The sequence below is a fragment of the Pelodiscus sinensis genome, chromosome 1 (assembly GCF_049634645.1).
Source record: "Pelodiscus sinensis isolate JC-2024 chromosome 1, ASM4963464v1, whole genome shotgun sequence".
Classification (NCBI taxonomy): Eukaryota; Metazoa; Chordata; order Testudines; family Trionychidae; genus Pelodiscus; species Pelodiscus sinensis.
The window spans coordinates 247,964,649-247,980,104 of NC_134711.1; the positions used below are offsets into that span (position 1 = coordinate 247,964,649).

Sequence of the window (15,456 nt, forward strand, 5' to 3'; positions counted from 1 at the left end):
CCAAGCACATGAAAAGATATTACAAAGAGAAGGCGTGCAGGGGTGGGAGAGGAAGAGATTCTTAGTAACATACAGGAAAAAGAAAAAATAATGGAATATTCATCTGAACCTGTAATGATTCCATAAATACATCAAGGAGTTCTGATGGCATCATAATAAATCATGAAAGCAATGCTTGAGCTGTAGATTAGAAAATCGGGACCTAGACTGACAGAATGTTATTTTCATGAGTTAAGGATGACTTCTTAACTCAGAAGTGGTGGAATGAAGTAAAGCCATAAATGGGTTGTACTTAGTCATCCATACCAAATGAAAATAAATTGTTTTATCTTTACTTCATACCAGAAGGGTATCCATAGAGTATTGTGAAGTATAAATGTTTAGCTTTATTTACCATATATATTTACAATTTGCAGCTCTATAAAAATAACACATTGCTGATACTATTCACTGATGATTGAGACTTTTCCACAAATGAGAACACTAGCTCCTTAAAAGTGGTCTGCATAGATACTCTACTAAATTTAAGTCTGTTTTTATAACATTGACTTTTTTTAATGTCATGAGCTACGTGTTGGCTCCTGCTTTGGGCCCTTTGTGCTTCTTCACTAATGCAAAGGGGACAGAAAGCTTCTTCAACTGGGCAGGCAGGCAGAGCATTAACCAGCACAGGAAAATCCTTGTTTGGCACAGAATGGACTCTATGCCACACTCTACTAAACCCATCAACATGCTGGGTGGGAGCAAGTATACCTGAAGGTGCTGCACTCCATTGATCCCTGAACAGCTAAATGGCTGCTCCAAACTACACAAAGAATGGGGAAAACCAGACACAAGGCTAGGGAGCTGCAAGCAATTCATTTATGACTCACCCTTCCCACTACTTACTGAGCATTGGTGAGGTTTTACTTCAAAATGTTAGTTGTTGGATACAAATCGACAATAACTCACAAAAAGACTTCTTACGAATACTTCAGTTTTCTTAGTTCATTAATTTCATTTTGAATACAGCATCATGGCTTTAGTAAGTTATAACTTATTTTAAAAAATTATTAATCAATTGTTTCAGAAATATAATGAGAGTCTTTTCAACCCACAGTACTGTACAATCAGCTTTTACTAATGGAAACAAAATACTTTTATGTTAACATTTGAAGACATCTTAAAAGTTGATGCATTTCTTTGGACACATATTTTAATACCTATCACAGTTAACCAAATACATATAGTTATATAAAATAAAAGAACACAATAATTTTAAATGTCTTCCATTAGAGCAGTGTTTCTCATCACTGTGGGAAAGCCGCTAGCTTTCCCACAGCGATCCCACGACCCACTTTAGGAAACACTGCACTGGAGGATCTCAAAACTCTTCTCAACCATTATGAATATATTCTCACAATACTCCTGTATTATAAAAAATATTAATTTAATTAACTGATGAGGCAAAAAAGTTAAGTAATTTGTCCAAAGTCACACAACAAGAGCTAGAAATCTAATCTAGATTTCCTGGTTCCCAGTCTTCTGCCTCAGCCACAAGACCAAAGAAAATCTCTCTTCTTTCCAAGCAGGATAATATTTGTAATGCATTACCATTCTTTTTACATGCAGTATCAGGTAATATGGGCATGTAGTCTCACTGGTTTTTTCCAAGTCATAAATGATGAAAGGGTAAAACCCATACAAAAATTAGGAAAATATGCTTAGCAGCCAACATAAGCAACACATAGGAAGTGCTGTTGGCAATTGGGTTTAGAAGTATAAACATTACATTAGTAGACCCATGAGATAGCATGATGTAGCCACACCTGGAGACTCTCTCCTATTCCCTTCCCAAGCCACTAATGAAAACAAGATTGAAGCCAAAATGTGAAGATTCAACTGTACAACATCAGCTAGGTCTCAGAGGCTCAACTACATCAAACAGGCATAAAATAAGCTGGATTCACTTTAGCTAAATATGTTTCCACTTGAAACAAGATCGAATTCTGTCAAGAAGGCCTCAAAATTTTACTAGAAGCTGTAAATCTGTTCAGCAGCTGTGGGTGGCACCAGTTTCACAATAAACTGGCCTACTGAATAAACAGGGACAGTTCTATGTAAAATAAGCGAAAGCTGAACAATGAAACAATCATCAATCATTCACAGCTGCTTCCTGTAGAAAATATGCGCTCCTATTATCTGAATATCACAGTTAAATAATCACACTAGTAACTGACCCTCATGGTGCAAAGCATTTCATTAGCTAATTAGATTGGAAAAAAAAATCTGTTCCAGCTTCCCCAAGAAAATCGTTGAAAGAACAGTCAGTTCAGCTTAAAAACAAGGAAAAGTTACACTGTATAAACAGAAAAAAATCTGCTGTTCTATTACCATATTATTTTACTTATTTACAATAGTAATTCTAATTAATGGTTGTTAAATTTACCCATAAGGGTTGGTGCCGGGTTGTGCATACACACTCATGCAAATAGTGGAAACTCACCGGCATACGCTCGAGCCATGTTACAGTCCCATTCATGGCAGCTAGTCATTTTGATACAGCCAAGACATTTACTAAAGTGTTTAGTTTGTCAACCTGTATTATGCATGTGTCACACAGATTGTTCTAACAAAGAGCCCAATCTATTTGAGAATAGCTGCAACAAGCTGTGTGTTTGATCCTAATGAAAATATAACTCAATTTGCCAGCACAGTGGAATCTGGCCAGCTCCTTGTAAATAATGGTTCACACAATCATCTAAGGGACTTGGGTTCAATTGTAGAATCTAGTTTTTCCACTTATCAGGCTGGCAGGGGTTGGGAGCAAATACTTTTAGCTGGGTAGTAGAATCACTCCATGATATTCACTAATCATCCTCTCTAGCCAAAAGAAGTTCTAGAAGTCATGTCTATACAGAAAGCCTTTCACAAGGTCTACCACCAAACGCTCTTAAGCAAAGTAAGCTGAAATGGGATAAGAGGGAAGGTTTACTTGTGGACTTGTAACTGGTCAGAATGGACAGAAGTAAACAGCAGTGTTCCTGAGGGTCTGTTCTGAAACCAGTTCTATTCAACATATTAATAAATTATCTGGAAATAAGGATAAACAGTGAGGTGGCAAAATTTGTAGATGATACAAAACTACACGAGATAGTTCAGTTCAAAGCAGACTGCAAAGAATTACAAAGGGATTTCTCAAAACTGGGTGCCTAAATAACAAAATGACAGATGAAAATTAATGTTAATAAGTGCAAGGTAATGAATACTGGAAAATATAATCTCAACTATAAATATAAAATGATTGGGTTAAAATTACCTGTCACTATTCAAAAAAGATTGTGGAGTCATTGTGGACAGTTCTCTGAAAACAACCACTCAAACTGCAGTGGCAGTCAAAAAAAATAAACAATGCTGAGAATCATTAAGAAAGGGATAGATAACACAAAAATATCATTTTGCCTCTGTATAAATCCATGGCACACAAACATTTGTAGCATGTTGTTAGTATTGGCTGCAAAGAGTTTTTTGCCGCCAAAGGGAAGAGCCTCTATGGTGGATTAAATCTCCTGGGAAAGTAGGTTGAATTAAAATAAGAGGCTCTCCCCATGACCACAGCAGTAGCAGTGGAACATGCTGCCGTACCTGCAGCATCTAAGGCTGCTTGTACAGCTGTGCTAGAAATTGTATGTCGCTACACGATTATAGCTCTACATTGTTGTTTCTTAGCCTATGGAACTGTCCAAAATAAAATAGAATCATAGAGCTGGAAGAGACCTCAGGAGGTCATCAAGTCCAGTCCCCTGCCCAAGGCAGGACCAATCCCAACTAAATCAATCCAGCCAGGGCTTTGTCAAGCCAAGACTTAAAACCTCTAGGGATGGAGATTCCACCACCTCCCTAGAAAACCCATTCCAGTGCTTCACCACCCTCCCAGTGAAATAGTTTTTCCTAATATCCAACCTAGACCTCCCCCACTGTAACTTGAAACTATTGCTCCTTGTACTACCATCCGTCACTACTATGAACAGCCTTTCTCCATCCTCTCTGGCACCTCCCTTCAGGAAGTTGAAGGCTGCTATCAAATCCCCCTCCCTCTTCTCTTCTGTAGACTAAAGAAGCCCAAATCCCACAGCTGCTTCTCATAGGTCATGTGCTCTGGACCCCTAATCATTTTGGTTGCCCTCTGCTAGACCCTCTACAATGCATCCACATCCTTTTTGTAGTGGGGGGCCCAAAACTGGACACAATACCCCAGATGCGGCCTCACCATAGCTGAATAAAGGGGAATAATCACTTATCTAGATCTGCTGGCAATGCTCCTCCTAATGCAAACTAATATGCTATTAGCCTTCTTGGTTACAAGGGCACACTGTTGACTCATATCCAGCTTCTCATCCACTGTAACCCACAGGTCCTTTTCTGCAGAACTACTACTTAACTGGTTGGACCCCAACATGAAACTATGCTTGGGATTCTTCCGTCCCAAGTGCAGGACTCTAAACTTGTCCTTGTTGAACCTCATCAGATTTCTTGTGGCCCAATCCTCCAATTTGTCTAAGACACTCTGGACTCTATCCCTGCCCTCTAGCATATCTACCTCTCCCCCTAGTTTAGTGTAATCTGCAAACTTGCTGAGGATGCAATCCATCCCCTCATCCACGTCATTAATAAAGATGTTGAATAAAACCGTTCCTAGAACCGATCCTAGAGTCACTCCGCTAGAAACTGACCGCCAACCTGACATCGAGCCATTGATCACTACCTGATGGGCCCGACATTCTAGCCAGCTTTCTATCCATCTTACAGTCCATTTATCCAATTCGTACTCCCTTAACTTGCTGGCAAGAATTTTGTGGGAGACTGTATCAAAAGCTTTGCTAAAGTCAAGGTATATCACATCCACTGACTTTCCCATATCTACAGAGCCAGTTACTTCATTATAGAAGCTAATCAGATTGGTCAGGCATGACGCCCTTCGTGAATCCATGTTGACTATTCCTGATCATTTTCCCGTCTTCCAAGTGCTTCAAAATGGATTCCTTGAGGATCCCTTCCATGATTTTTCCGGGGACTGAGGCAAAGCTGACTGGTCTGTAGTTCCCTGGATTGTCCTTCTTCCCTTTTTTAAAGATGGGCACTACAGTTGCCTTTTTCCAATCATCCGGGATCTCTCCCAATCTCCACAAGTTTTCAAAGATAATGGCCAAAGGCTCTGCGATGACATTTGCCAACTCCCTCAGTACCCTCCGATGCATTAAATCCAGACCCATGGATTTGTGTATGTTTAGCTTTTCTAAATAGTTCCTAACCTGTTCCTTTCCCACCAAGGGAGAGGGCCATTTTTGGGGTGTGTGGGGGCGGCTTACGAGCCATGGGGGGGCATTGCGAGTCGCACCCTGGGGGAGGGGGAAGAGCCACATGTGGCTCATGAGCCTCCGGTTGGCCACGGCTGAGCTACATGTTTTGTTAATCTTTGTAGTGCTACTAGACTAATTGTTGTTTTTTAAGTTTTATCTACTCTCTGTCTCTCTTTTTCTACCTCCCTGCCCCTTCTCTCCTCTCTCCTTCCCTTATTTATCCTCGGATCTGGACTCATTATACTTTGGTCATCTGAAGAAGTGGGTTTTGCCCATGAATACTCATGATACCATTTACATGTTTTGTTAGTCTTTAAAATGCTACTAAACTATTTGTTGTTTTTAAAGTTTTTCCTGTAAAATGTCTGTCATTTCACATTGGTTCTCAGTAACCTCCTGAAGCAGAAACCTGTTTAAAAAGATCCTGGAAATGGGAGAAGTCATCAGCAGTAGTTGGGGGGGTAGGCATGACGGCTTCATAAGGTGAAAAATAATCATTTGTGTCTGGAGACATGTCAGGAGATGGGTTGCTGTGGTTGTCTTCTATAGATTGTTGACACTGAGGAGGTGGTGACAGAGGTGGAGGAGAATGTTGGGGTATGCTCTGACATTTCTTAGAATATTGGTATCTATGGTGGGACTGCCATGAGCTCCAGTTTTGCCAGTGTGGATAAGACAACAGGGGTTGCATTCAGGGATTTCCATACCAGGAAGGCATGTCTCCATGCTTAGCGTATGGTGGATACGTTCTGGAGAGTAAATGGAATGGTCCTTTGAATTGCTTGGAAATCTCTCTGCTGAAATGGTTGGCTCTGGTGCCAGGGAGCCCAGAGACTGTTCGGTGCCGAGAAAAGGCAAACTGAATGTTGATGATATAAGCATGTCTCTCTGGAGCATGTACTGTTGGGCTGGAGTTGACAGTGCTATGGTTGGTTGCACCTTGGCAATCTGTGGTGCCGGATGGAGTCTTGGCACTGAGCGCACCGGTGATGTTGTTAGTGCCACTGTAGTACCAGTAGATGGCACGGAGATGATGCTCGGCACAGGGATTGGTTGCGGTGCCAGCAAGGTGTTACTGGTGCTGGACGGTGCCACAAAGTAGGAGGCAGGCAGCTTAAAGTCTGTGGCCTCAGTTTTGAGGGACCCACTCTTGTTGTGGTACCACTGGAGCTGGATACACTCAGTGGCCAAGGCATGGAACGACCACTGTTCTCAACACCGAAGGGGCTAGTGAACATCTTTTGGGTGCCGTAGCATCTTGAGGCAATGAAGAAGCTTGCTCTTTCGTGGGCTTTTTGCCCTTGTGTGTCGGCGGGGTCTCAGAATCTTGCCATGGATCAGAGGCAGAGCGTAATGATTTTTTTTCCAGTAGTATGTGCTTAAGTCACAAGTGTCTATCTTGTCAAGCTCTAGATTTTAATTTTGCACAATGGGGGCACTTCTGTGACACATGTGCATCCGCAAGGCAGAGGACACATTGCGTGTGTCCTCGGACATCGGGATAGGGTCATTGCAGGAGGAACAATGCTTAAATCCCAATAAGCCGGGCATAGTGCTGATAGTCTAACTCAAAGGAGAAACTAGAAGTAGGAAAAAACCTGTCTTTTTTTTAAAAGAAAACGATGAACTATTAACTCCCGATTATTAACTAACTGGAGTAAAAAACAGAGTTTACAAGAGAGTTTCTTAGCTAAACATTGAACAAGGTAAGGAACACTGCCAAGCTCCGTCCAGTAGAGAATGAACTGGGGCAAGGAAGAGGCTCGCATACTATGAGCTCACAACTAGAGCTCCTGGCTAGAGACGTGTGCATGTGCAGCCCCAGGGACACTGCTCTGAAGACGCTGATCCTGGGTGCGATGGCGGCACACTGACCTGATGTGGAGCACCCCTGGGGGCATCTCTCAAAGAAGAACTAAAATCATCAAACAGATAATCTTTTTGCTCCGCTGCCAATATAGGTCTTTATTCTGCTCTTCTTCCTTATTTACACACATCAAACCATTTGCAATGGTTCTCCTATACAGAGCAAGATGTACTTTGTTTGCCCATAATGACAGTCCCTTATTATTCCCCTGGGACACAGAGCATCTCTAGATCTAAGGAGATAGGACTGACTAGACAAGAAGAGGGCCAATTATGCAATAGTCTTAAAAGGGATGTAGCAGTTTGTATGTTACAATGTCTTAACTCTCCCCCAGAGTTGTATAGTATCCCACATCACCAATGGTAGGGCTGTGCACAAGATTGCACAAGACAGCCCTCCCCAGTTACACTGGTAAAGATATATTTTGCAACAGACTTGATCCAAAATTAATAAAGCTGTTAAAGGGAAATTCTAATGCAAAACATGGTGGGTACTTGGAAGAAACAGTGAGGCTAAAAGTACATCAAGTCAACCTAAGGAATTAATCCTTTAATTTACTCAGGGTGAAAGGATCTGGAAACAAAGAAAAAGAATAATGCATAAGCATTATAAATAATGCTGTACACAGGAGGAGCGGGGAACTTTTTTTCCTGTCAGAGGCCAATGACCCACAGGAAAAAAAAATATTGGGGGCCACACACAGCCCAATTGGGGGAGGAGGAGAATTGAGGCTTCTCTTAGGCTCTGGGTGAGGCCAGAAATGAAGGTTTCAGAGTGAGGGAGGGGACACAGGAGAGGGAGAGTTCTGGCTGGAGGTATGGGTTCCAGGGTGCAAAAGGAGGTGCCAGACTGAGGCCAAAAGGTTTCAAGTGCAGAAACTGGCTCAGGGCTGGGGTAGAGCAGGAGTTGTGGGATTCAGGGTGGGGCTGGGGAGCAGGAGGAGGTTCCAGGAGAATGTGTGGGTGCATGAGGCGGCTCAGGATGGGTGTGAGAGCTCTGGGAAGGAAACGGCATGGGAGGTGGTTCTGACCTAAGTCAGAGGGTTGGGGCACAGGAGGAGGTTTGGATTCTGGACAACTGCAAGATGGGCTTTACCTCAGCCTCTCTGCCTTCCCTGGCTCTACGCTACTCCCAGGCATGGCCACCATATCCGGCCCTTAAGCAGAGGAGCCATGTGACTCCATACAGTGGGTACTGCCTGCACCCACAGGTGCCATCTCCACAGCTCCCACTGGCCACAGTTCCCAGACAACAGAAACTGTGGAGCTGACAACTAGAAGCAAGTATAGCATGCAGAGCTTCCCTGTAGTTGGGGTACCAAGGCTCAGGGCTTCGAGCCTGCAGTGCTGTCTTGCCACAAGCTGGTTGAAATGAAGCAGTAGGCTGGATGCAGATTGCGAGCCACATATTCCCCACCCCAATATACAATATATATTTATCTTTACAGATTTTTCCTTTAAAAGGCTTCATCATTCAAAAATCATTGGTAATATTATTTTTACTTCTTTTGTGAGTATCAGTACACCTTTTTACTTCTTTTTGTTCTTGGTCTCACCAGGCAGTGCTACTAAAATAGAACCTCAGATTCAGGGACACCTTGGGAATGGAGGTTTGTCTGTAACTCTCAAATGTTTGTAACTCTGAACAAAGCGTACTTTGGGCTACGGATGTCAACGAGTAGTCGACTAGACCTGTGTTTCTCAACCAGTGGTACAAGTACCCTTTCATGAGAGAAGTCTGGGCAGGGGGTACATCAACACAAGTGAAATTTGGCCAAAAATGTCCAGGATTTTGCTTTGCAAACGGGATTGGGGAGGGCGCAGCAGCACATGCCTGTCAAATTGAATGTTCGGAGCCGTGTGCCTGGATGTTAACAACTGCTCTGCACGTGCCCCAGCGCTGGTGGGGAAAGCACGTGGCTGTAGCGGCAGTGGCTCTGGTGAGACCTAGGGCAGTCCCAAGCTGGGGGGCAGGTTTGAGCAGAGAGAAAAAAAATCACTTCCACAGCCACTCTCCTAGTTCGTTTCCTCTCTGGCAGCCTCCCCGGGGTGTTCCAGTGGGGAGGGCAGCTGAACCTGGAGACGCACATTACCCCCACCTCCACCAGCAGCTTGGTACAATGCATCCCCATTGCCCCTTCCCTGTGGAGCTACAGAAAGGAGCTAAAAGGCCGTGAAGTGGCACAATAAGCTTTGCTCCAAATTGGTCCCCCCCAGCATCAGTGGCGTAGTGAAGGTGGGCAATTGCCCTGGGGCACCATGCTGGGGGGGGGGGGGGGTGCCAGGATGAGGTGGGCGTGCACAGCACCACGGGACAAGCCCGGTGCTGGTGGGCCACTTGCTCCCTGCAGACAAACCGCCGAGGCAGGGCCAATCGGTAGGAGTGAGCACTTCAAAGGTCGGGTTACCATATGTCCGGTGCCTGGCTCTGGGAGAGGGGAGTGGCACTGGGTAGAGCGCAGAGGCTGGGGGTACTTATAATTTTTTTAAAGGGGTACTTTATTAAAAAAAGATTGAGAAACACTGGACTAGACAATCAACCAATAAGCCTAGGTTTATGAATTCATCTAGTCGAATAGTCACATCCCCCCCTTGTGAGAGGGAGAAGCAGGAGCCAGTGCTGGGGAGGGAGGGAGCTGGCTTAAAAGCTGGTTCCCCCAACACCAGCTCCATGGTGCTGCCTGCCCCACCCGCACACTGCTTCCTCTTATAGAGATAGTAGTGGAGGAGGCAGGAAGGCTGCCACGAAAGCAGCCTCTTGCCCACAGCGGGAGTTGCCTCAGCACGGTCAGAGGCTGCTTTGCTCCTGTTCTATAGACTGCCTCCAGCTTCCTTGGGCTGGCAGTCCTGGTGTCTTGCTGTAAGTGGCTGCCCGCACATTGGGAGGGTGCAGGAAGACAGGAAGCTCAGATGTGCCTTTCTTTAAGATGCAATACAAGCACAGTATAGTATTTGGTTAGTTGGTTGGTTGGTTGGTTAGGGGTTTTTTTTTTGTGTCTGCTTCAGCGTTCCAGTTTCACTTGGTGTCCAGTTGATTAGTCAGTCCATAATTCTGGTGTTGATCTCTAAGATTTTACTATATTGTAACAAAGAGTATATGCCTCAAAAACGGATACTGACTGTGAAGCTGTTCACCAGTAAGTAAATACTGGCCTTTAGAGCACTCATTTGTAAAAACTTAAGGGGAAAGCTACAAGAAATTCATTAAGACTCTGCTTACTGGGCATAGTCAGACAGGATCAACTTGGGCTCTCTGTGAAAGTCCAGAAAATATACAACACCGCCTCACTGACAACAAAGAATCTCATCCTCACCTCATAATGGCAATACATCTCCATCTTTCAAGCTGTGATTCTCAACTTTGCCTTCTTAAACTAACGCACCAATTCAGTGGGACATGGGGCTGTATGTAATAACATTCACCATTAGCTGATAAGACTCAGATAGGTCTCTCAGACTTGTTTTCTCATGCTGAAAGGATGTGAAAGGGGGAGTTTTGTGTAACAGAACTCAAAGGGAAAGGTAACAGTTAAGCTCTGGGTGTGTTTATGTTGGCTTGCCACTATCCAAGACCATTGAGAGAAATGGCAGAATTACCAAGATGGCTTACTCCCATAACAGTACAAATTTGACTTTCCGATTAAAATTATTTGAATTTGTTCTCTCTTTTAAATTGTACAGCTGACTAACACTCACAGACCATATTTTCTTTAGGCATAAAATATTAAAGATTCTGTAACTCTTGGAACTTTTGATTTTTTTTTCTTTTCCTGCATGTACAAACTGAGAAATCTCTCATCTGATAATTTTCTGTTAGAAGTTTCTCTCCTCATTCATTAATGGCCTCCCACTTGTAGATTTCAGAGGCAGTCCAGTGCTGTTACTGAAGAATCCAGAACCAAGCTCTGCGCCTTTCAGCTCAAGGCAGCAGAAAAATTCTTCTCTAGTTGCATAAACACTCTAGCAACCTATTACTAGCATTAAGACAACTTGATATAAAGTAAGGTTAATTGAATAAGACACTATCATTATGTATAGGCAGCCTGTGGAAGTAAGCCTCTCAGCCTAGTTAACAGACTTGAGCTAGCGGAGTTCATTCTTGTGCTTTCAGCCCCAACCCAAGCCACAACGTCAAAGGGCTTTGTACCCAGCTATTTTTAGCTAACATGAGCCTCATGAGCCCAAGTCTATTGACCAGACTGGAAGGTTCACTTCCATGGAATATATAGACATCTTCTACATATCTAAGTTTCCCTTTACAGAGTGGGGTGAATTTGAAGAGAAGTTGCTAAAGGAAATTATAAAGTAAGAAATTTCTCATTCTGTGTAGTGTTTCACCCCTCATTCATTACTCATGAGAAGCGGAAAGTAGTCAATCCCAGAAGCAGAGAGGTAAAGGATAAGTAGAGTTTAATTACTGTGGTAGAAAAATAGGCAGGATTCAAAGTTCCCACCATATAAAGTAACAGCTTCAGGTGTTATGTGGAAACAAATCTAGTATTGCCTTTCAACCAAAGGATGCCTTTACAAAATAACGGAAATTTACTTTTGCAAATCTTCCTCAGAAAAGGCTCATGCACATTTCCCCTCATGCCTCTTGTAACTTCTATGAATGGTTTCTCAGGTGCCTAGCATACCAACTGGTGCAAGAATCTTAAAGTCCTAAGGCTTTTGGATACAATGAGATGTACAGGGTATAATCAGCATATGTAGTCTATATTCTTGAGCTATAACTTTAGAACTCCAGGAATACCCATTTACACCAGAGCCTTCCAATTGTTAGAACAGAATGACGAGAACCTTGTTTCCCAGGAACTGTGGAAAGAGGAACTTACCTTGATCAAAAAGGTTTCTAGAGCTGTAAGAATAACCTTTTCCTCGTGAATGCCTCTGTGGCTATTGCATGGATATGGGAAATAATTACCAAATTTTCCTTTCAGAGGTATCAGAGACTAGAATGATTAGTCACTGGCTTCTCTAACTTCTCCTTGTGATTAAATTGGGCACACAATACTCAAAGGGAGGCCTCAAGTGTGCCCAGCTACTTGCTATGGCTGATACCCCTATTTCCTGGTACATGATGACAGGACTCCAGTCATATCTCCTGATGATACTCCAGTGTAGCTGAGTTCACCAAAACTTTGGGATTATTATATTTGTACCACAATAGCATATAGAGGTCAGGGTCCCATTATGCTAGGCATTGCATAAACAAAGACGCTACTCTTGTCCAAAGAGCTTTCTGTTTTCCTTCAAACCAAAAATGTAAAAATGACTAGCTCAATAAATCAAATATCCTGGGAGAACAGTCTGAACACAAAACTCTTTCAGAGCCAGATGAAAAGAAGAAATGAACTGGGACTTTTGAGAGCCATTTTTTTATGATTCCCCTCCATCTTTAAAGGGTAAAAGTAATGGATTACTTTTCTCTACTACTAGTAAATTAATTTACTCTCCATGCTGCCCAATGTAGAGTACAAAATTAAAGCTTTGGTCCCTCACTGCCACTGCTCACTCATTTTGCCCAAGTTAAGAAGCAATGGTCCTATGTATGCTGTTTTTCTCCTTGCACTATGGGGTTTGGAGGATGTAACCCATTCAGGGAAATAAATATACTTCCTTTCTCCCTATGTGGGTGCATAATGCAAGCAATGATCTTCCTTTACAGATGCTGTAGAAAGCCTTAATGCCTACAAATCCTTTTTTTTTTTTAAAAAAAAAAAAGCATATGGTACTATTTGTGTTTGTGGATTGAAATAAAAATAAAGATGCCTAGAAACCAGCATTTGATTTATTTCTGATCATTGTAAAACTGGTTTATGCAGATCACCAACACTCTATAATAAAATATTCTATCAAACCACTAGTACAGAATTTGAATGTCTACTCTCCATTCTGCCTACCATGTAGCTAAAAAAGCCATTAATCCCAACAATATAAAAGAAAAAGAAAAAAAGAACAACACTGAAATATTGATGAATTGTATGCAACTATTGCAAACTTTCAATTGAACTATGTGACTATCATAAATAACAACACTAACTAAAAGACAGTCAGGTGCTGAAATGCAATAAGGAAGGCTCCAGTTTAAGATCTTGGGCCCCACGACCAGTAAGATTTGTGTACATCATCGCGGTAACAAGCACTATCTTCCAAAGTGAAAAAAAATGAATTAAGTCTTTTAGCATTGGATACCATGGCACCAAATGACTGGTTTCTTTAGGGGAGTTTGGGCCTGCCACACCAGTGTCACACATAATTAATTAGCTGCTTCCACACCAGAGGGTGAGTCTAAGGAGGATCAGGTGACAGCTTTGTGGAGACATAAACCTTCTAAAAGCACAGAAAGGTCAGTCTGGGATCTGGAACCTCAGGGAGCGGGCAGGCTCCTGTGTAAGGTCCTGCGCCGGGCTCTGAAGGCATCCAGGCACTACAGGGGAACCAGTGTTCTACATGGGGCAGGGAACAGAGACCAGAAGAGGCTAAGAATGGTAAGCCAGGAGAATCAACCTAGGGGCCAAGTACTCTATTCCAGAGCCAAAAAGCCTGTCACAGGTACCCAGACAATTAGCTCAGAGTTGGCTGAAAAGGAAGTTCCCCAAAGGCAGAAGGACCATTTTGTTTGCTGGGACTTTTTCATTTGGGCTATGTCTAGACTGCAAGCCTCTTTCGAAAGAGGCTCTTTCGAAAGATACTTTCGAAAGAGCCTCTTTCAAAAGAGAGTGTCTAGACTGCACACGGAACTTTCGAAAGAGCAAGCCGCTTTTTCGAAAGAAAGCACCCAGTGAGTCTGGATGCTCTCTTTCAAAGAAGCCCTATTTACATTCAAGAACGCCTTCTTTCAAAAGAAGCACTTTCGAAAGAAGGCGTTCTTCCTCGTGAAATGAGGTTTACCGCCGTCGAAAGAAAAGCCGCATTCTTTCAATTTAATTTTTAAAGAACGCGGCTGCAGTCTAGACGCAGGTGAAGTTTTTTCGGAAAAAGGCTACTTTTCCCGAAAAAAACCCTGATTCTGGACACAGCCTTGGATTTTTGCTATTCCAGAAGGTCTACGTTTTATCTGTAACTTGGGTAGAGAGATAAGCCACATCTCTAGCACAGATCACTATCTGGAGCGCTGAGACCATCCACCTTAGGGAAGGAATTGACACTGGCAGTACTACGCTTGGCCATCATGGGGCACTACATGGACAGTCATGCCATAATATACCTACAAATGAATGGACTCTGAACAATGTCTCCTCATTAAGGTACTGAATTACTCATGAATCCACAACATTTTCTGAAAATGTATTATGCAGCTGAATATTCATACTGTCCCAAAATGCTGAGATCACTTCAAAACAGGCACATGGAAAATTTGTGATGCTCAATTTGTGGTTAGTTACTAATGTAGCAACATTTTGCATTAATGGGACTCCTGATGTGCATTAATTACTACTCTGGCTCGTAACACTTTTTTGTTCCTGTTTGCTAGTATGTGGGACAAAATAACTATGTATAACTTATTGGGGTTGGGGGGCAGGGGCAGAATGTAAGCTAAAGCTCATTTGGATTTTGAAAAAACAGACTATATTAAGGAACCATGTAGCTTCCCACCAGTGTTCCTACTGTGCATGGAAAGATGCCATTAAGAAATGCATTCAGCACATTGTAGTTCCTAGAAATGAACTTACCTTGGAGTCCCTAGAAATTGCTGCGATCTCAGTTGTTCAGTCACATACAAACAAGTTGCTGTTGCCAGTAGTTCCCTCTTCTCCAAATCTGTCAATTTGTGTCCTAGTTTTCAAAAACAATTTAAAAAAAGTATTATAAATCATGAGCCAATTTAGTGTTTTTATCCACTTACAAAATAATAATCAGTAAAAACACTATTTAAATCCTGTAGTTGAAATCTATTTTTCCCCTAAATTAAGAAACACGTATGATGGCAGACGTTCACAGTTCCAGGATTTAAATAGTATGTTTTCATACAGCTCAGCCCTACTGTTAACACTGGTGTCTATGTTAAAAACTATCTGACAACTGAAAGAAAAAAATTAAGTGATGCTGTAGCATCTTGTTTTCATTAGTAAAATGTCACCAATTGACATATTGTGGCTCATGCTGATAAAGAATCCATCTGTACATTAGAACTTATTCAGCATATGCAATATTCTTTTCAATACTTTACCTTCTGAAACATAGGCAGGGAACCTTTTTAGGTCAGGAGCTGCTGACCCACAGAAAAATCAGTCAGGGGGCTGCACAC

At 42.5% G+C, this 15,456-nt stretch overlaps 1 protein-coding gene across 3 annotated transcripts in view; it reads right to left on the reverse strand.

Annotated features, from left to right (window-relative positions):
- Positions 1-15,456, reverse strand: part of PCCA (propionyl-CoA carboxylase subunit alpha) — a 476,944-nt gene that overhangs the window by 187,478 nt on the left and 274,010 nt on the right. For all 3 annotated transcript variants that reach the window (XM_075918750.1, XM_075918752.1, XM_075918751.1), the window contains one exon: positions 14,882-14,984. In XM_075918750.1, coding sequence (XP_075774865.1) covers positions 14,882-14,984 — 103 coding nt within the window. The remainder of the gene's footprint in view (positions 1-14,881; positions 14,985-15,456) is intronic.